The sequence below is a fragment of the Phascolarctos cinereus genome, unplaced genomic scaffold (genome assembly GCF_003287225.1).
Source record: "Phascolarctos cinereus isolate Bilbo 61053 unplaced genomic scaffold, phaCin_HiC Scaffold_5;HRSCAF=322, whole genome shotgun sequence".
NCBI lineage: Eukaryota > Metazoa > Chordata > Mammalia > Diprotodontia > Phascolarctidae > Phascolarctos > Phascolarctos cinereus.
This window is the reverse complement of record NW_027555958.1, coordinates 412,640,427-412,661,524: the sequence shown is the minus strand read 5'-3', so window position 1 is coordinate 412,661,524 and position 21,098 is coordinate 412,640,427. Positions and strand designations below refer to the sequence as shown.

At 36.4% G+C, this 21,098-nt stretch overlaps 1 protein-coding gene across 1 annotated transcript in view; it reads right to left on the bottom strand.

Moving 5' to 3' along the window:
* COP1 (COP1 E3 ubiquitin ligase) overlaps positions 1–21,098 on the bottom strand; it is a 202,432-nt gene that overhangs the window by 70,536 nt on the left and 110,798 nt on the right. The window contains exon 11 of the mRNA XM_020984279.2: positions 13,381–13,516. Coding sequence (XP_020839938.2) covers positions 13,381–13,516 — 136 coding nt within the window. The remainder of the gene's footprint in view (positions 1–13,380; positions 13,517–21,098) is intronic.

Below are 21,098 nucleotides of genomic sequence, written 5' to 3'. Positions count from 1 at the left end.
GAGAGGTTTTGAATGCAGGTTGTCCTCTGACTCCCAACCCAGCCCACTTTTCACTATACCATATGACCCCCTGTAAGGGGAAGGAGAAGGGGAAGACAGAGGCAGAGGCTCTCCCCAGCCCACACCCATACCTAGGCCCCAAGGCTAAGGAGCAGAAAGAGAGTGGTCACGTTACCCTGGAGATAAACTACACCATCTCATCTGGCATCCTTCCCAGCTTGAGGGAACCTCTGTATTGTCCCACAGAAGGACAATAGGCCAGCATTATGAAACATCCTGCCAGCCTCCAGAGGAGGTGAACAGTGTTTTACAAGAGCAAATATGGCTGTTGGAGGGGACTGATGACAGGCATTCAAACTTCCTCATGGTATGCTGTCATAAGTGCCCACTTTGTTGCCTGAGTGGAAGGTCCTGGCACTTGCCCCTTGAAGCACCACCTTTTGTCGTTGTTGGGTTTTTTGTTTTGTTTTTTAGTGAGGCAATCGGGGTTAAGTGACTTGCCCAAGGTCACACAGCTTGTTGGTGGTGGTGGTGGTTGTTGTTGTTGTTGTTGTTTTAGGAACCACCATCTTTTGCTGGGAGAAGCTGGATCCAGTGCAAGAATGGAGAAGGAAAGCATCAGAAACTGTGCTCCACCTCCCACATGGTCAAGCAAGGGCACATTCTCCCTTCTGCTACCCCACTCCCACCAGCTGAATGAGATTCATGCTTTTAGTCTTAGGGAATGATAGGAGTAACAGACTGAAAGCTGGGGAAAACCTTCAAGGCCATCTAGTCCATCCCCTTTACTTCACAGATGAGGTTAAGTGATTTGCTCTAGATCACTAGGTAATAAGTATGAGAACTGGGGTTGTACCTTGGTACTCTTACGCCAAGTCTGCTGTACTTTTCACTGTCTCACTTGCCAATTTTGATTTGAACTTTATTTTGATTTTTAAAAAGCAGATGTATTTATGTGGGATTTGTATTTAAAATATCCAGTAATTTTAGCCAATGTTTTGCTCTTTCCCTTACTCTTAGAGAGTGTTAGGGGAGACATACCCCACAGTTTGAAACAATTACAAGTCAACTGATTAATAATCAACCAAAGCTCTTCCCTAAGAAGACAACTACCTAAGATTCCAAATCTTGAATCAATTTTTTCCATATCCCGGATGTTAAATTTCTTCAATTTAGAAGGTTAAACACTATAATTTGTAAGTATGTACACAATGTAAAGAGCTTAACTTCCCATTTTTTCAATTTGTAGGAATTATATCTATAAACATAAACCCACTCTAAAACCTGGCAAATCAATCTTCACATTGAAGATTTTTATAAAATATTTGGTAACTGATATATTCATTCATTCACAGATTCGCAATGAAAAGCATTCTTTTAGGAATTACTTTCAAAAGGCAAAAAAAATTGTTAACAGTAAGTCCTGATTTAATTGGAAGTATTTGCAATGGTGGCTAAGGTAAGGAAAATAAGTGAAAATGAACTAGGATTATTTTGTATAAGAGGACTTAAAAAGATACCAACTACCACCTTAGTTCCTGGGACTTATATGTATAAAAAAAAAAAACTGAGCCATTTCTTTTTGTAATAACTTCAGCAGGTGCTGTCTTCTTGGCTTAATCTGCCCTCCCATAAAATGAAGCTATATAGTACCCCAATAGAGTTATTTAACCTGCATTATTAATTGAATTGATTCTCATTTACTATTTGCTGCTCTATGGATTCATATAAAAGGAACAGTAAACTTAAATTTTCAATATCTCTCTAAATAAAAAGTTCCAAGAAAACATTTTTATGCCAATTACTAAGTAGGCAGATGGTAAGAGGAAAAAATGTTTTCTATGACTGATATTAATCTGGACAGCTAAAAATGAATGAAAAGTTCACAAATAATAAAAACTTTTCTTAAAAATCTACAGTCTATGAAAAAACGCTTGTTAAGCTTCTGTCACTGTTATTATCACATGAAGACTAACACAGGAACAATGAAATGTACAATGCTCCATATGTTAAGCATGTAGTCTTAAATCTAAAAGCATAAACATATCAGTCCTTTGCAGGAAAATATTAATGTAACAATTGATTCTATTTAAATCTCAAATGACAATGCATTCATTCCAGTAAGCTCCAACTAGTACATTAAATCTCAAAACTGTCATAAACTATTTAATAAATTGCTCTTCTGCAATGAAATGTTAAACTTTTCTAGTCCTTTGTAATCTAGTCTTTCCTAATTTTTTTTTCATTTTTTAAGATCTACTTTTACATACTAGTTAAGGTACAGTATTCCATAAAACCAAATATTTGTCATTTCATGACACACAACCCAGAAATTCTTTTAGCCTAGTTGTCAGGGGTTAGAAGCTTAAAATTGTTAAAACTACTCATACCAAAGACAAGCACCAAAAATGTTTTTATAAGGTTGAAGACAGAGAACTAGAGCACAAAATAAGCACTGACAAAGTCTATGTTGGGGTTCAAAGCATAACATAATATCTAAGAGTCGGAAGGGATCCCAAAGACTAACATGTTTGACCTAAATCCCTTCTATAACATCCTCAAATCAATAAATGTTTATTAAGAACTTACTTTATACCAATCATTCGACAAGTCGTCATAAACCCTTTAGTTAGAGACTTCCACTGAGAAGAGCCCTCAACATTTCCTCCATCTTATTCCACTTTTATCTGGTTCCATTTGTTTTCCTTAAATGAAGTTTACTTCTACTTCTCAGCACAGAACAACTCTAATCTCTCTTCCACATAACAGCCTTTCAATTGCTTAGAGAAAGCAATCATGTTCTAAGTCTGAACCAAAAAATATATTCAATAATTGGAACTTTACTCTTTGTAGACAATGTTTCTCCAAATATTTTCAAAAGATCTGTTTTCTAGTCATGCCTACTCCAAATTTTATTTGTAGCACTAGTTTTTGAAACCGCAGTGTAGACCTTTACATTTATCCTTATTAAATTTAATTCTATTCATTTCAGATCAAAGTCTTAGTCTTGGATGGTCTACTTTTCAGAGAAAAGTGAATCACTTTCCCAAGGCTCATAAAAAAACTCCTTTATTGTGTTCTACAATTTTACCAAGAACAGAAGTCAAGCTAATTTGATCTACAACTACAAACAACATTCCTTTTTGAAATCTGAAAAAAAAAACTGAAAAACAGTTAACTCTTCTGTTCTTGAAAATCTTTCAGTTTACCAAGAGTGTTTCAGCAGTCATATCTGCCTGTTTTTGCCACATTTTAGGACAAAGTGAGCTTGGATCTACAGACTCAAATTCATGAAAGACATGGGATCTAGTTTCCCCAGTTATCTTCTCTTTACATTATTTGATATTGTTATATTACTCTTCCTTGTTGAAAGGTCTTTTTTCCTTGAAAAGGAAAACAAAAGCCAAATAAGTATACATTCAGGTTGTTTTTTTTTTAAAATCATCCTCCTATTAATATCCCATCTACTTTAAACAGTGGTCCTTGAGCATAACTAAAAACAAAACAAAATAAAAATGAAAACAAACACCAACTCCCTTTTTTATTGCCCTTTATAATCACTGTCAGGCCTTGATGACTCATTCTGGATTTCAGCAAATCTTAGAATTTCTAAAGAACTGTGCTCATGCTTTCTTTTCATTCTGAGATACTAATTCTTTTTTCTATCTTCCACACATACCTTTTTAAATTCTGACTATGACAGTGAGCAAGTGTCCAGTTCTTTCAGCAAAATTCCTTTTCCTCACTAGAGCATCTCTGCTTTTGTGTTCAGTTTTTCATTCTTGAGAGCTTCTTGGGGCAACTTCCCACCTGTTCTTTTTATGACCACTTTGAAATTTATTCTCCCAAAAACTAGAGCACAATATTCAAATATCCTCATACTATACATAAATTTATGCTACAGTAACAATTTTCCTAGTTTCTCGTTTCCAATTCGGTAACCAGTTCCTCAGTGTTACATAAAAAATCAAGTCCTAAACTAAAAGCCATTACACAAAATGTAGTGGTTAAAGGATATAAACAAATACATATTGAAGAAATAATTTCAAACTATTAACAAGCATATGAAAGAGTGCTAAAAATTGCTATTAATAAAAGGAGTCAAAACCACTTGGAGGTTTCACCTCACACCCTGAAAACTGGCAAAAATGACAAAAGATAATAGACAATGGTGGAGTTATTGTCAGAAGATACTAGTGAACTGCTGGTGGAACTGTGAATCAGTACAACCATTTTGGAAAACAACTTGGAATTACATGAATAAAGTGACTAAAATGTACATAAGCTTTGACTAAGAGATTGCACTGCTAGGTTTATACTCCAAGGATGCCATTTGTAAGAAGAAATTGTCCATATACATCAATATACCAACAGAAGCACTTTTGCGACAGCAAAGAAGTGGAAACAAAGTTGGTACCCATCTAATGGGGAATTACTAACCAAATCATGTTAGACTAAGATAATAGAATATTATTGAGCTGTAAGAAATTATGAATATGATAAAGTAATACATAGAGTTACATGAAATGATGCAGAGCCAAGAAAGTATCATATACAATGACTACAACACTGTAAATAGAGACATCACAAAAAAATCCAAAGTGAATGCTGCAAAATTACAAAGTGCAAGTATGGCTCCAAAGAAGAGATATAAGAAGATACCTCCTCAGCCTACTCCACTTCAGTGGTCACAGGTCCCAAAGTACAGCAAACTGCACATATTTTCAGACTCTATGTATTGATCAGTTATGTTGAGCTTTTTTCCTCTTTATTCTTTTCTATTTTTTCTTTAAAAAGTTATTTATTATACATAAAGGCTCTTTCAAAGAGACTCACTCTCAACCAATCTATTACTATCTATCCTGACTCTTGACCATGTCCCCCCACAAATTTGCAACAGAGGTCCACCAGACATTCCAAGAGCACAGGTATTGGCTGTCCACTTGTCATTTCTTGCTCTTACCACATGACCAAGCCATCTTCACTCTCATAAAAATCTCTGAGGGCAATTTTTACTTCTTCAATGTTTCTCAATGCTTATAGACTACAGTCTGCTCACACCACGTACCTCTCCATTGCCTTCTGTGTGATATTCACCATTAATTCTTTAGAAACTGCAGTATTCCATGTCTAGGGATGGAGGCATGAGACAGAGCACTGGGCCTGGAGTTCAAATCTGGCCTCAAACATTAACTGAATGACCCTGGGCAAGTCACTTTACCTCTGTTTGCTTCAGTCTCTTCCTTTATAAAAGGAGAATAATAACAGCACCTACCTTTCAGGGTGGTTGCAAGGATTAGGAAAGGTAATATTGTAAATTGCTTAGTATAGTGTTTGATGCTTAGCAAGTGCTATATAAATGTTAGTTATTATCTTGCTGCCATAAAGCAACCTCAACAGAATATCAACTACTTCCAAACTATCTATCTGCTCCGTCACCTATACAAAACACTGTCTGAAGGATTCATTTCCAATAAGGTATTTCTCAGCTACACATCAAAATCCGTCAAGATTCTGTGAAAGATGTGACATCAGAAATAACTGTTTAAAGACCCTGTAAAAACCTCTATGCACCTCAGACAGATGACACAACGAGACAATGAGCTGGGCCCAGAGCTGAACAGGAGAAAGAGAAGCAGCCAGATTTGGACTGCCGGGGGAAACTGTAAAACTCTTTTAAGGACCATGGGCTTCCTATGGAAACAACGGAATCTTTATAAAATGCCAACAAATTTTACCTATGCTGCTATATAGCAAAGAGATCAGGAATATGACAATTTCTAAAGAAGTGAAGAATGTACAGGATATCCCCAAGTCTTAGCACAATACTCAGCTCTAATTTAAAGCTTTAGCTTAAAACTGGGCTAAAACTTTTGGGGACATCCTATGCAATCCAATCATTGCTATACATTTAATGTTTTCCTGAAGCCTTGGGAAAAAAAAAACTTTCCCAAGTCTATTCTAAAAATCATCAAATATACTTGAGGGTAAAATGAGAAAAGGCTAGAATATTAATTTCCATAAAGTACAGAGGTGTTATTTAAGGACATAAGGACAAAACTGTTTTCATAATTCAAGAAGTATTTTGATAAGGGCTTATTAGGATATCTGAAGTTGTTATGAGGTAATATAAAGCAAAATGGGTTGTCAAAGCAATTAACTAAAATATGAAAATCTAATCAACCAGTCCAAACCTTTCTTTTAAAAAAAAATGTAACTTAAACTGGAATTAGAAACTCACCTAATTACCAGTAAGTGAGACAGCTTTTAAATACTAACAGTATTTAATGGGAATAATATCCTAGAGCACGTCCAGATATTTGAAAATTACAAAGATAAAATAGAATTCCAGCATAGTGACTCTATATCTTTCACTGACCTCTTAATGTCACAGTATACAAATGAAGGACTCTACTTCATCACCACCCGCCCGGTCCCTCTGATTGGAGGGTAGAGTCATGAACTCCAAAACCTCTATTTAAGGAAAAAGTCTAGGTGAGGACTCATTTCTCACTTAGCTGCACTACTTCGGCACTTCTCCGACTTTTTCATATCTTCCCTACTTGGGTACCTTCCCTAATGCACCACCACCACCACCACTTCACTTTTCAGTTTCTTTCTATGTGTTGTCTCCTCCCATTTCATTGTAAGTTCCTTGAGGGCAGGGATTGTCTTTTTTTACATATTTATTTATATTTCTGTGCTTAGCACAATGCCTGGCACATAGTTGGTGCTTAATAAATATTTACTATTGACTACTGATCCCAAATTAAAGCTCTATCAAATATATAAAAACAACTATGCAGAAGGAGCTATCCTTCAAAAAAAGTAGGAGTTAATTTTTTGTAGGTATAAGGCAAAATTCCTATTTTTTAGGGAAAAAAAAGAAATAACTTAGTCTTCATTTAACTAACCTCACTGAAGGGTATCACAAAATCTTGCTGAAACGTATCCTTACCTAAATATAATATTAGTATTTAAAAAAAACAACCTAGGATAACAATCTTAAATAGCATATTTTATACATTAAAACATTTTCTCTAGAATAATTTCTCCCCAATATCAATTTTAAGAGAAAAGATTTAAAGCTCTAAGAATGCAAAAACTAAGTGTGTGAATAAATATTAATAACTTTCTAAATTAAGACTTAGTATTTTTGTTGCTTCCTCTATCTATATCTGCATGTATTTTGAATGCCTCAAATCATACTGAAAAGAAAATAAAATTTAAAAACAAAAACTTTAAAAAAGGATGTATAACTGGATGTATAATGCGTCATAAGATCAGATTCAAATTCCAGATTCAAAACCATGATATTAAAACATTTATTTTGTCAGGTAACTCAGGCTATAAATTATAAATGTGTATCCATGGATTATTTTACTTCCATTTGCTTCCAGAAAAAGATTAAGGTAAAGGAAATAGTAAAACATTTCCAGAATTAGGACTTACTGGAAAAGACCCTGATGTTAGGAAAGATTGAAGGCAAATGGAAAAGAGGACAGCAGAGTATGAGACAGATAGATAATATCACAGAAACAACGAATATGAATTTGGACGCACTTCAAGAGACTATAGCTGAGAGAAGGGCCTGGCGTGCTATGGTCAAATGAGATAACTGAAAGTCAACAACAACTAAAACAATAACAAAATAACAAAATAAAATTTTAGTGGAACCATGCAAACACAACTTCATGATTTTTTTTTTCAGCAGCATGTCTGTAGAAGTGAAAGCAGTAGATAGTGAGAGTAATCCAAAGGTAAGGCTAGAAAGGGCAAAATTTCTCATAGGATAAAGGTGCAAGAAACTCAAAAGAAGACAAGAGTAGAGCTGAACTAGTTCACCAAGGGGTCAGGATAGGGAAGTGAAGAATGAAGCCTGTGCAAAAGTGATGTCATGGTGAGGACGAAGAATTTTGGGATTATAAGGCAGAGGGAGGGCTGGAATGACAACAGATAGTGAACAGACATAAGAATTTCAGAGTTCACGGTAGAAGTGGAACACTTGTGAGTGATGACAAGGGTATGACTATCCTGGGGCAGCTAAGTGGCACAATGAATTAAGCACAAAGCTGGAGTCAAGAAGACCTAAATCCAAATTCCACTTCAGACAATTACTAGCTCTGTGACCTTGACAAATCACTTAACCCTGTCTGCCTCAGTTTCCTCATCTGTGAAATGAGCTGGAGAAGGAAATGGTGAACTCTTCCAGTATCTTTGCCAAGAAAACCCTAAATGCCATGAAGAATTGACCATGACTGAAAAGACTGAACAACAACTTCCTGAGTCCAGATCCAGTACTCTATCCACTAAGTCACCTAGCTGCCTTAAAAGAAAACTTTCCAGTTGTCTGTTTTTGTTTTTATTCTTTTTACCATGACAAAAGAATATTTAATCTAAAGAAGTTAAGTGACTGGCCAACCCTACTGCAGGTAGCAAGTGCAAGCACTGTGATTTAAATCCAGTCAAAGGTACGTGGAATAATATGCTAAAATTTTGATTCTCTCAATTCTTTATCTTATCTCTAAGCAAAGATGTACAGTAATGTTTAAGGCAGGAGCCTGCAGGGGAACCTGCAGCCGAAGCCACGTGGGGCCCCCTCGAAGTCCTTAAGTGACTGAATCCAGACTTCACAGAACAAATCCCTGGCTTAAAGATAAACAATTACTGGGCATAGAGAAACTGAAAGGGAAGGAGAAACACTTCAATTAGAGATGTTGATAGTGAGCAAGTCATTCCTCTCTCTTTTCTGGGCCTAAGTTTTCTCATTTTATAAATGAAATCTGACTAAAAGGGAATTATGTTTTTAGGTATAGGTTGAAATGGATGTCTACTGAGACCCCTTCCAATTGAAAATTTAGAGAATATGGTCTCTAAGATGACCCCATCTTGCTATAAGATTCTATGAATCGAAGAAATAACTGCCACTTCTAATACGCATATATATTAACAACTTACTATTATTAATTTCATCAAGGAATATCTCATATCAGAAAAAATAATATTAAAGAGCAATTAATCCATCAACAAGTGTCTACTATGTGATAAGGACTGTGCTGGGAAGGCACCGAAAGTACAAAAATTGAAATGAAAAAACAGTCTGTACTGGTACTGTTACATATTTGTGTGTGTGTGTGTGTGTGTGTGTGTGTGTGTGTGTATGAAATTCTATAACCTTTCTCTATCCTATTCCATTAGTGGCCTTCATTTAACCCATACATCATTAAGAAATGTCTATCAATATAAGACATTAACTTCCACATATTTTCAGCTTTATTCTTTAACTACTTCCAAACTGAACAAAGGCTGCCACCTTGTGGACTCATATTATTAGATAAATAGATCAAAGAGAGAGAGACAAATTTAATAACTAGTATTTTCCAAGACTGCTGCCTCTCAGTGTGTTTTGCAATGCTTTCCAGAGGAATAATGAATGATTCACATGCAATCCTATATACTTTGTATTAATTGTGCAGTCAGAATTCTGAGGAAAGTTATTCTTTCCCTGACAAAACAAAGCCATTTTAAAGTATTCAACACATTTTTTAAAAACAGATGGTTAAGTGATGGAACCACTATGCTAATTTCCCCCAGACAAACTGCTCTTAAACAGATCTAGAAAATGCATCAGATCAAATAATGACAGGAAAATCCAGAAAATCATTTGTCCAACTCAGTTCAGCATAAAGAAGATAGATGGGGAGTTGTGTGGATCCTGGGGCCAGTGCTGGGTTAGCACATGCCAACCACACAGCCCTCTAGTGCTCAGGGAACTGCACCTCTGGGCAAGAGGAGGTCCTAAATCTCTAGGGGACACCACCAGACCCCAACAAGGTCACTGTGACAGTGACAGATGCCAGTTGGCAGTCTTGCTTGCCTACTCCCCAGCTCCAGGTCACAGATCCCGACCAGGCTGAGAAGGGGCCCTGCGTAGGTAAGCAGCATTCTCTGGGTGGGGAGGCCCTGCGTATGTACTGAGCAAGAAGGAAGTTCAGAAGGCAGCAGCAGCATGAATCAAACCCAAACTCCGAACAGGGTCTCATTTCCAGTGTCTAAAGCAGTCTGCAAAACAATAACAACGGCAGGAAACTCAGACTAAAGGGAGTCCCAAATTCTGCCACTAAGAACCAACAGAGTTTTCCAGTTGGCTGATGGGGAGAGAGTCAAGCAGCAGTCTGCTCTCGCACAGACACAAATTCAGGTCAGGAACTTGGGGAACTCAGACCAGGAGAGTAGCAATCGGATTTTGCCTTGGAGCACTGAACGCTTTCAGATCACCATCCTATCTTTGAAATCTTAGAATAATACAACACTCAATGGCCCAAGAAAGCAACAACAGGACCAGCCCAGACTTTTGCTCCAGAAGTGTGGCAGAGGCCAGCTCTAAGATCTAGTCTGAAGTCAGGAAGTAGACAGGAAAAAACAGGCAAACACAAAAGGAACTCAACCATAAAGAGCTATTATGATGGAAAAGATATTCAAGACACAAACACAGAAGAGAATGACTATAAAACATCTATAAGCAAAGCCTCAGAGAAAAACATATCTTAGGGAAAACTCAACTAGAATTTCTGAAAGAGATGAAGAGTTTTTAAAAAGTTTAAAAATGTTTTATAAATGGAATGAGAGTGGTTTGAGAAAAAAAATTAGAAAAGAAATGAAAGATATGAAAGAAAGAATTTAAAAGAGAATAAACAGAATAAAACTTTTGGCCATGCAAAAAAGTCCCTGAAATAGAATGGGCCAAATAGAAGCCAATGACTCCATAAGGCAACAAGAAATCTTAAAATAAAGCCAAAAGGCTGAAAAAATAAAAGAAGTAAAGTTATCTCATAGCAAAAACAAATGACCTGGAACACAAATCAAGAAGAAAACAATTTAAGGATCACTGCACATTAGGACCATAATAAGACCCTAAACATCATATTTCAAGAAATTTTAAAAGAAAACTGCCTAGATTTCATAGAACCAAAAGGTAAAATGGAAATAGAATCCACAGGTCACCTCCTGAAAAAAATGAAAAAGCAAAATGAAAACTCCCAGGAAATCACAGGGAAAATCCAGAACTTCTAGGTCAATGAAAAAATATATCAAACAGCTAGGGAAAAAAAAAATCAAGTATCGAGGAATCACAGTCAGGATCAGTGACAATTCAGTAGCCAGTACTATAAAGGAGTGGAAAACTTACTAGAGAAAGCAAAGGATATAGACTTACAGGCAAAAATAATCTACCTGGCTACATGTACATGTATACATATATACAGATAGATAGATAGATAGATAAACACACACACACACACACACGTGTGTGTGTGTGTGTGTGTGTGTGGCATAATGCTATGGGGGAAAAAATGGATCTTTAATAAAATACAGGACTTCTAAACATTACTGATGAAACGACCAGAGAAGCAAAGAGACTTTGAAATTCAAACACAGGAGTGAATAGAAACATGAAAGGTAAATATGAATGAAGAACGATAATGGACTATACAATGATAAACTGCTTACATTCAAACATAATCAAAGATGATACGTGTCCTCTTCTGAACCCTACTGTCATTGGGGTCCACAGAGGGAGTGTAATTAGACAGGCCCGGGAGTGTTTCTGATATGTCTCCATGATCTTAAGAAGGGAAAGAAAGAGCAACAGCAATACACTTTGGGGGAGGAGAGGGAAGAAATTATCTTACATAATTAGGGTGTACAAGTAGACTTCTATGTAATCAAGAAGAAGGTGGTGGTGGGAAGAATTAACACTTAAACCTCACTCTCATCTGAACTAGCCAAAAAGAAGGAAGAACACACATAGAGCTGAGTTCAGAAATACATTTCAATCAACATGGAATTAGGAAGGAAAGGGGAGATGGAGATGGAGAAGGAGAAGGAGAAATGAGAAGGATAGATTAAGGGAGGGATTTGTTCTACATGTTTAACTCTAAGGATGGTACAAAAATATTCATAGCTCTTTTAGAGGTGGCAAAGAATGGTAATCTGAAGAATGAATGAACTTAAATGAATTTAATGGAATACTACTGTGGTGAGCTCTTATCACTGTTATCAGTGTAATGACCAACCAGGACTCTAGAGGCTTAATGATGAAACATGCCACCCACCTCTTGATAGGGAAGTGAAAGATTCATAATGCAGACTGAGACATATTATTTTGGACACAGTCAAGGCAGAAATCTGTTTTAATTGAGTATAAGTGTTTGTAATGCGTTTTGTTTTTCCTTGCATTCTCAACCAGGGATGGGAAGCTGAGATTGGAGAGGGGGAGTGGGGAGGATCATGGCTGATTAAAATAATAAGATATAATATGAAAATTCCTCAGCAGGATTAAGTTTGTTAACAGTAACAAAAGTCCATCTCCTGACCTCAGGCTAAAATGATCCTAAGATCATTTAAATTTTCAATAATAGCAAAAGAAAACTTAACATACAATGAATTTCACTCTCCTCTTTGAAAATATCAAGAAATTTGCTACTCTTCTAGTATTTTCTAAGCAAATACTACATTAGTGATGTTCTTGCAATAGATCAAGAAAGGAAAGAATTTTTTACAAGATCAAAACCAATTCAGGCTAAACTTATGTCAGTTATCAAAATTCATGTCCCCTCTGGGAGGGCTCTCATCTGCATTCAATTCCCACTAGGGTGAACTTAATCAGTATAGGTTACATTTGGGTCATACCTGATGTGTACTGTAAGTCTGACTTTCATGGGTAATTCAGTAATTATCAATTTCTGCTAAGAAATACATGGCTTAATTTTTTTACTGTTTTACAAGAAAATTCTTTTGATTCTATGAAAATGGCAATATGTGAAATTTCTTAGCCTGGTTACATTTTTATGAAACCTATTCTTATTTTTATTAATGGCATAGTTTTATAATATGCCATTTATGTGATGCTCCAGGTACTTTCAGCACAAGATTAAAGATACAACAACTTTATCAAAATACATATAAACTAATTAATTGAATGATAAATCTATAACTGACTTTCAAAAATTAAGGTACAACTAGAGTTGATGATGGAATTCAAACTGTGGCTTTATGTGGCTTAAATTCAAGTGTCACTCACTGAAGCAGATATGTATACTGATCATTTCACGAAAAAAAGTTTACATTCCCCAATATGTATAAGAAATAATTATCAGAATAATTAAATTTAGTTATCAATGAGACATTCTTAATAAGAAGAATCCAAACAAGTGGCCTTGGAAAAGGAAACTATAACCATAACATGAGGTTTTCCAAAAAACATCTTGACAGGCCATTATCCCATATTAAAAATATAAACACAATGACCTTTCACATGTTCTCACAACAAAGAACAGACTTTATGCTTCATGTACTTCCCCACTAACACATAATGCTTACCTGGAGACTATGCTTGAACCATTATAGAGGTCACTAGCATAAGACAAGGTAGCCAAGGGTCGAACTGAATTGTATCGAGTGAACTTGGAAAGGCACTCTTGAAACTCATCCAACTGGCTTGCAGTTCTACTGTCATCTAAATTGAGATAACAAAGAGTTAATTTTAAAAAAAAAAGTCAAAAATTATCTGGAAATAAACAACAAATTAATATCCATTTTAAAAGGGTTAACTTAAAAAATTCAGGGGCGGAGCCAAGATGGCAGAGTGAAAGCAGTGACTTGCTTAAGCTCTCCCCCAAACCCCTCCAAATACTCATAAAAAATGGCTCTAAACAAATTCTGAAGCAGCAGAATCCACAAAAAGACAGAGTGAAACAAATTTCCAGCTCAAGACAACCTGGATGATTGATCAGAAAGGTGTATCAGGCAGGGCTGGGAGTGGAGTGCAGTGCAGCGTGGGAGCGCAGGCCACAAGAGAACCGGGAGCAGGCCTCAGAGGACTGAATCAAGGGCAGCTGTGGAGGTTTCCAGACTCCTCAACCCACTAATGCCAAAGACAACTTAGAAGGTCAGTGGGAAAAGTCTGTTTCTGTCAGGGCTGAGAAAGGAAGGCTGGGTCTCAGCTTCATTCCCCAAGAGCCTGGTCCTGAGAGGGTCAGGGGAAGGCAGGGCAGCTGCTTCCCGAGCTTCCAGCCCACAGACTGACAGGGAATCCAGTGCCCTGATCAGAGAGGGACTGCAGGGATCTCTTTGCCAGTGCTCAGGCAGGAATCTCTTGCTTTGCCCGTGTGTGGATCTGGGTCACAGTTCTGGGTGGCGGTGCTGGGGTGAGGAGGAACGCTGGCGTGGTGGAGCTTGTAGTGGCTGTGGAAAGGAACCCCTCCCTACAGTTACGGGACAGAAAGGAATACTTGTGGTCACAGGCCAGGAAAGGAGTAAACACCATGCCCCTTATCATACCACCTTGTGAGAACTGAAAATTTACAGGTCCCTACAAGTATCTCTGAAAACAGCTGTACAAAACCCTGAAGCGTGGGACAGTACATTCTCCACATTGGAAGCAGACTCTTACCTTAACAAAGAGTTTAAAACTCAAGTAACTGGCCGGGATCACGAGCAAGCAGCGCAAAAAGAGTCAGACTATATTATCTTACTTTGGTGAAACAGAAGATCAAAATATACAACCAGAAGAAGACAGCAAAGTCAAAGCTCCTACATTCAAAGCCTCCAAGAAAAATATGAATCAGTCCCAGGCCTTGGAAGAGCTCAAAAGGGATTTTGGGAAGTAGAGGAAAAACTGGGAAGAGAAATGAGAGTGATGCAAGAAAGTCATGAAAAACAAGTCAACAGCTTGCTAAAGGAGACCCAAAAAAATACTGAAGAAATAACACCTTAAAAAATAGCCTAACCCAAATGGCAAAAGAGGTCCAAAAAGCCAATGAGGAGAAAAATGCCCTAAAAAGAAAAATTGGCCAAATGGAAAAGGAAGTCCAAAAGACTTACTGAAGAAAATACTTCCTTAAAAATTAGAATAGAGCAATTGGAAGACAGTGACTTTATGAGAAATCAAGACACTGTAAAACAAATCCAAAAGAATGAAAAATTAGAAAACAATGTGAAATATCTCATTGGAAAAACAACTGACCTGGAAAATAGATCCAGGAGAGAGAATTTAAAAATTATTGGACTATCTGAAAGCCATGATCAAAAAAAGAGCCTAGACATCATCTTTCAAGAAATTATCAAGGAAAACTGCCCTGATATATTAGAACCAGAGGGCAAATAGAAATTGGAAGAATCCACAGATCTCCTCCTGAAAGAGATCCCCAAAGGAAAACTCCTAGGAATATAGCCAAATTCCAGAGTTCCCAGGTCAAGGAGAAAATATTACAAGCTGCCAGAAGGAAACAATTCAAGTACTGTGGAAACACAATCAGGATAACACAAGATTTAGCAGCTTCTACATTAAAGGACTGCAGGGCATGGAATATAATATTCCGGAGGGCAAAGGAGATAGGATTACAACCAAGAATCACCTACCCAGCAAACTGAGTATAATCCTTCAGGGGAAAAAATGGTCATTCAGTGAAATAGAGGACTTTCAAGCATTCTTGATGAAAAGACCAGAGCTGAATAGAAAATTTGACTTTCAAATACAGGACTCAGTGGAACATGAAGAGGTAAACAGGAAAGAGAAATCATAAGAGACTTATTAAGATTGAACTGTTTACATTCCTGCATGGATATTTATAACTCATGAGACCTTTGTCAGTATTAGGGTAGTTGGAGGAAAAAAATTATATGTATGTATATGTAGTTAGATAGATAGAAGGCACAGGTGAGTTGAAGATTAAGGGGTCATATCTGGAGAATAAAATTAAGGGATGAGGAGGATTATACTCAGAGAAGAAGAAAGAGAGGTAGAATGGGGTAAATTATCTCACAAAAAAAAAACAGAAAAGAAAAGTCTCTTACAGTGGAGGGGAAGCAGGGGAAGGTGAGAGGAATGAGGAATCTTATTCTCATAGGATTTGGCTTAAGGAGGGAATAACATACACATTCAATTGGGTATGGAAATCTGTCTTACCCTACAGGAAAATAGGGGGAGAAGGGACAAGAGAGCAGGGGGATGATAGAGAGGAGGGCAGATTGGAAAGGGTGTAATCAGAAGTAAATACTTCTGAGGAGGACAGGGTCAAAAGAAAGAATAGAATAAATGGGAGGGCAGAATAGGATTAAGGGAAATAGAGTTAGTTTTTCACAACATGTCTACTATGGAAGTGTTTTGCATAACTGCACATGTATAACCTATATTGAGTTGCTTGCCTTTTCAATGAGGGTGGGTGGGGAGGGAGGAAGAGAGAAAATTTGAAACCTAAAGTTTTAAAAATATATATTTAAAAAAAAAAGTTTTCACATGCTATCCGGAAATAAGAAATACAGGAAATGGGGTACAGAAGTCTATCCTGCCCTACAGGAAAATAGAAGGGGAAGGGGATAAGAGAAGGGGGGAGAGAAAGAAAAGAGGACAGACTAGGGGAAGGGATATTCAGAATGCATGCCATCTTGGGGTGGGGGGAGGGTGAGATGGGGTGAAAATTTGGAACTCAAAAACTTGTGGAAATGAATGTTGAAAACTACAAATAAATAAATTTATATCAAAAAGTTCATAAGCTATTTTCTGGGCACAGCATTTGGAGATAACTACTATCCAAAAATTAATTTTCTGACCTCTTACTCAGCACTTCTTAAATACAATTCTATCTAATGAAAATTAAGTCTTTGTGATACCAAAGTGAAAGTATTTCACTTTCCTCTTCTCATTAATAACTTCCTTTATATATCAACCAATAATTTCTTGAAAATGGAAAGCTCTCTTGGCCTAGATCAGGTTAAATAGTTTTGTTAAAACTAAACAAAATTTACAACACGAAAAAAGTACCAGAAGAAACACCTGTTGGTCTTAAAGAACATTTTACAAAGATTATAGTTATACGATTATTTCTGTTTTTATTTCCAAACCATGTTTCACAATAAATTTTATTTTAAATAAAAAGAGAAGTCTCCTTTTACATCATACTTTTTTGAATGCCCAACTTAATAGGAGAAGTTATGCAGAATTGCAGTGGAACGATGATTTTTAAAAGTCAATATTTAAATGTCTTTCAAGAAACTGAATAACACACACATATACATACATAAAGTCTTGATGGAAAAATGAAAACAATGCAGCAAATATCCATCTGTACATCTGTCCAAGATATATTTAATGGCTAATTCAGCAGGCTATCCATTCAGATATACACCATGATCTGGTAAACAGCATTTTTCAATCATTTTATTTTTCCAGAATGGATCATTAAAAACCTGAACAAAGCCTACATAAACAGGCAAATGAAATAACTAAAATTGGCTGCGAAATGGAATTTCTCTGAAAGTTTCTACTGGCAAAATTAGCTATTCTTTTAAATAAAGAAATTGGTCTTAATCAGAGCTATTATCATTTGAAAGTATATTTATTGAAACTGTCTCTATGATAGGAAATCTAAAACTCAGGAAACTGAAGCACACTTGTGAAATTCCAAATGGTTTCATTTGCTAAGAGCTATTAAGTTGGCTAGAAATAACTACTTTTTAAACAAAAGGGCAAGCTATCTTAGAAGGGGATGGCTAAAAGAACACACAATTTACTAATTTTTTTTTCTATTCTAAATATGATACAAGACCATGTTAGGCTTGAGCTACAACATAAATATATTCCTATACAGGGAGATATGGAAACACTCAGCTCTTCTGTTAAGCTTGCTGTCCTTAAGAAAAAGATGAGGACTTTTTTATAAAATAATACAGGAGTAGCAACCAGCATACAATACGCAGAGAAGGAATGGCTAGACAGACCAGTACAATTCAGAAATGTCAAATATGTGGCCTGCAGACGCAACACTTGATGGGAGCATTTAAACCAGAGTAAACTTAACTGGGAAATACTTAATAAAATAAAGTACAAAAGAACATAGACAATGTGGTTTTTTAAGTTAATATACAGTCCATAGGAATCTTCATATTCAAGTCCCCGGGGATATATTCAACAAGTACAAAACTGAATTCATTATTTTTCCCTCCAAACCCTTTCCTCTTCCTAACTTCCTCACCATTCTCCTAGTCATCCAGGCTTGCAACCCCGTGTCCTCCTTGACTTCTACTCTTGTCCCCCCTTCCACAACCAATCAATTGGCAATGTTAAAAAGTCCTGCTGATCTTATCTTCGTAACATCTCATTACCCCTTTGTTCATCTGACTCTATCACCATCCTGGTACAGGTTCTTATCACCACATGCCTGGACTACTGCAATAGCCTGCTAGCTGGTTTCCCTGCCACAAGCCTTTCTCCCTACTCCAGTCTATCCTCCAATCAGCTACCAAAGTGATCTTTCTAAAGCATCGGTCTAACCATGTCACCCTTCCTCCTCCCCATTCAATAAACTGACCTCCAGGATTAAATATGAAATTCTCTGTGTGGTGTTCAAAGGTGTTCATAATCTACCTTCCTCCCACCTTTTCAGTCCTCTTACACTTCACACTTCAGCATATATTTTGAAATCCAATGACACCGGCCTCCTTGCTGTTTCTCAAACAAAATACTACATCTCTCAAGCAGCATTTTCTCTGGCAGTCCCCCATGATGGCTAGAATGCTTTCCCTCTTGATCTCTACATTCTGTCATCTTTAGCTTCCTTCAAGGCTCAGTTAAAATTCTGCCTTCCACAAGAAGTTTTTCCTCATTCCCCCTAATTCTAGTGCCCTCCCTTAGTTAATTATTTCTAATTAATCCTTTATATAGCTTGTACATCGTTGTTTACATATTGTTTTCCCCAGTAGACTGTGAGCTCTCTAAGAACAGGAGTAGCCTTTTATCTTTCTCTGCATCTCTAGCACTTAATACAATGTCTGGCACATAACAGGTATTTAAAGGTTTACTGACTACCACTGTATGATTGGACCAGCTGCTCCAACACCTAGATATTTACCCTTCACCTCAGTCTTAGAATCCCTGGCTTCCTTTCAAGGCTCAACTTAAATGTCATCATCTACAGAACTTTTCTGGTCCTCACCTCTCAAATATTTGAGCATTCCTCTCTTGGGTTTGCTTCCCTTCCTCTGCATTTACCTTGCATGTATCGATTTATATACATGTTGTCTTTATCTGTCATTAGAATGTAAGCTCATGAACTGGTTTTTTTTTCCTTTCTTTGTAACTTAAAGTCTGGCATATATAATAAGTGCTGTCTTACACCTCTAGATAGTAAGCTCACTGAGGGCAAGGACTGTCTCCCTTATTCCTTGTAGCTGTATTTACAACACTTAGCATAGTACTTGGCATACTGGAAGTACTTACTAAATGTTTTATCTATCTAAAAGCATATGTCAACTGAAAATACTTACACACACATAGACGGTGAGTGTAACAAAAAAGATAATGGAAAGAAATACAGTGGAAGAAAAGAGATAAGTTATCAATATCAATATATTGAAAACTATCTCCTCTAATTAGCTTCAAGTGTTTATTTAACGACTTTTACTGCTTAAAGGAAAATTCATGATAAATATTATAAAAGGAAAAAATTAAAACAAATGTGCATGAAGATGGACTTGCATACTACAAAAATCCTAAGTGATAGTTTTCTTTAATGAACTCTCAATAGTTTGATCACTTAGGAATTAAATTATAAAATGATAGTTTTCGCAGGGACCTTGAAATATTAGTCCATTCTCCTATACAGTGAAAGAAGTACATATAAACTATAAATGAAGAGATATTTGTTGTTTTTCAAAGCAATGCACAGAATCATATTTGGATTTCCAAGCAAAAGAATGAAATGTTTTCTTTAGCTTCCCAGGAAACAGCTATGGGCAATATTATATTTCTAATATCATGTCTCTTATTCTAGGTTATGGGCAAACAATTGTTTTCCACAGAAATGAGTAACACTAAAGCAACAAACTAATCAATCAGCCAACAAGCATTAATTCAGCATCTATTATATGCTAGGTAATAAAGATACAAATACAAAAGCAAGAATATAAAAGAGACAGGATAATCATTAACTTGTTATCCTTTAAGCTCTAAGTTACTAAGGAAAGAAAATTTTCAAATTGGGGGATAATTTTCAATTTAACCCCATAACAATGAAGATGATAATAATGATAGCATCTGATATTTATTTAGCCCCTTAAGATTTACACGACACTTACTAACTGTGTGACCTTGGGCAAGTCACTTAACCTCTGCTTCCCTTAATCTACTGGAGAAGAAAATGGCAAACCACTACAGTAACTTTGCCAAGAAAACCTCACAGACAGCACTGGCATGCTACGTCCATGGGATAATGAAGAGTTTGTACACAACTGAACAACTGAACAACAAACAACAGGCTGAACAACAATGAGCAACAAAAATATTTTAAAATTCTATGTAGACATCTTATTTAACCCTACAAAAATCCTATACAGCAAGTACTTCAATTATTGTCATCACTGTTGAATATATGAGGAAACTGGGGGTAAATGGTTTAAGCAACCACACAATGATCAACAAACGGCAGAGGCAAGAATCTGAATCCAGATACTTCTTCCTCCAGGTTCATACTCTGGTCAATTATGCTAGACTGCCTCTCATATAAATTCAACATATTTTCATTAATAATCAGGAACTTCAATTATTTGGACTACTGCTAGAACTCCTTGCAAGAAGCAGGAAGGCTAATAATGGGATTTCCACTAATGATAATTTTATCCTTCAAAAGATGGAGGAAGTAAAGAGGTGAACTTCTATCCTAGATCTAAATTTCACAAATAAAAGACACTTGGTTGATCAGATGGAGAAAGAGGAAGCTTTGGAGAAATGGAATCCTAATCTTAAATATGATGACACAAAAGAATAGAAAAGCCAAGAATAGAACAATAAGTATCAGAAGAGAAGGGAGGATCACTTTCAGTGTTCAAGTGAAGCTGTCAAGAATGAAATTCAAAAGACAGAAAGAAAAATTATTCCGATGAAAAATAGGAATCTCCTAAAAAAAGGAAGTCAATGACTCACATCTTTTAAAAGATACATTAAAAAAAACAGCAAGTAAAAGAAGATTAATACAAAAGCATGATGAAGTTCTTTAAGAATAATGTCAGGACAGCTAAAGTTCCAAATGAGCCAAGACTGACAA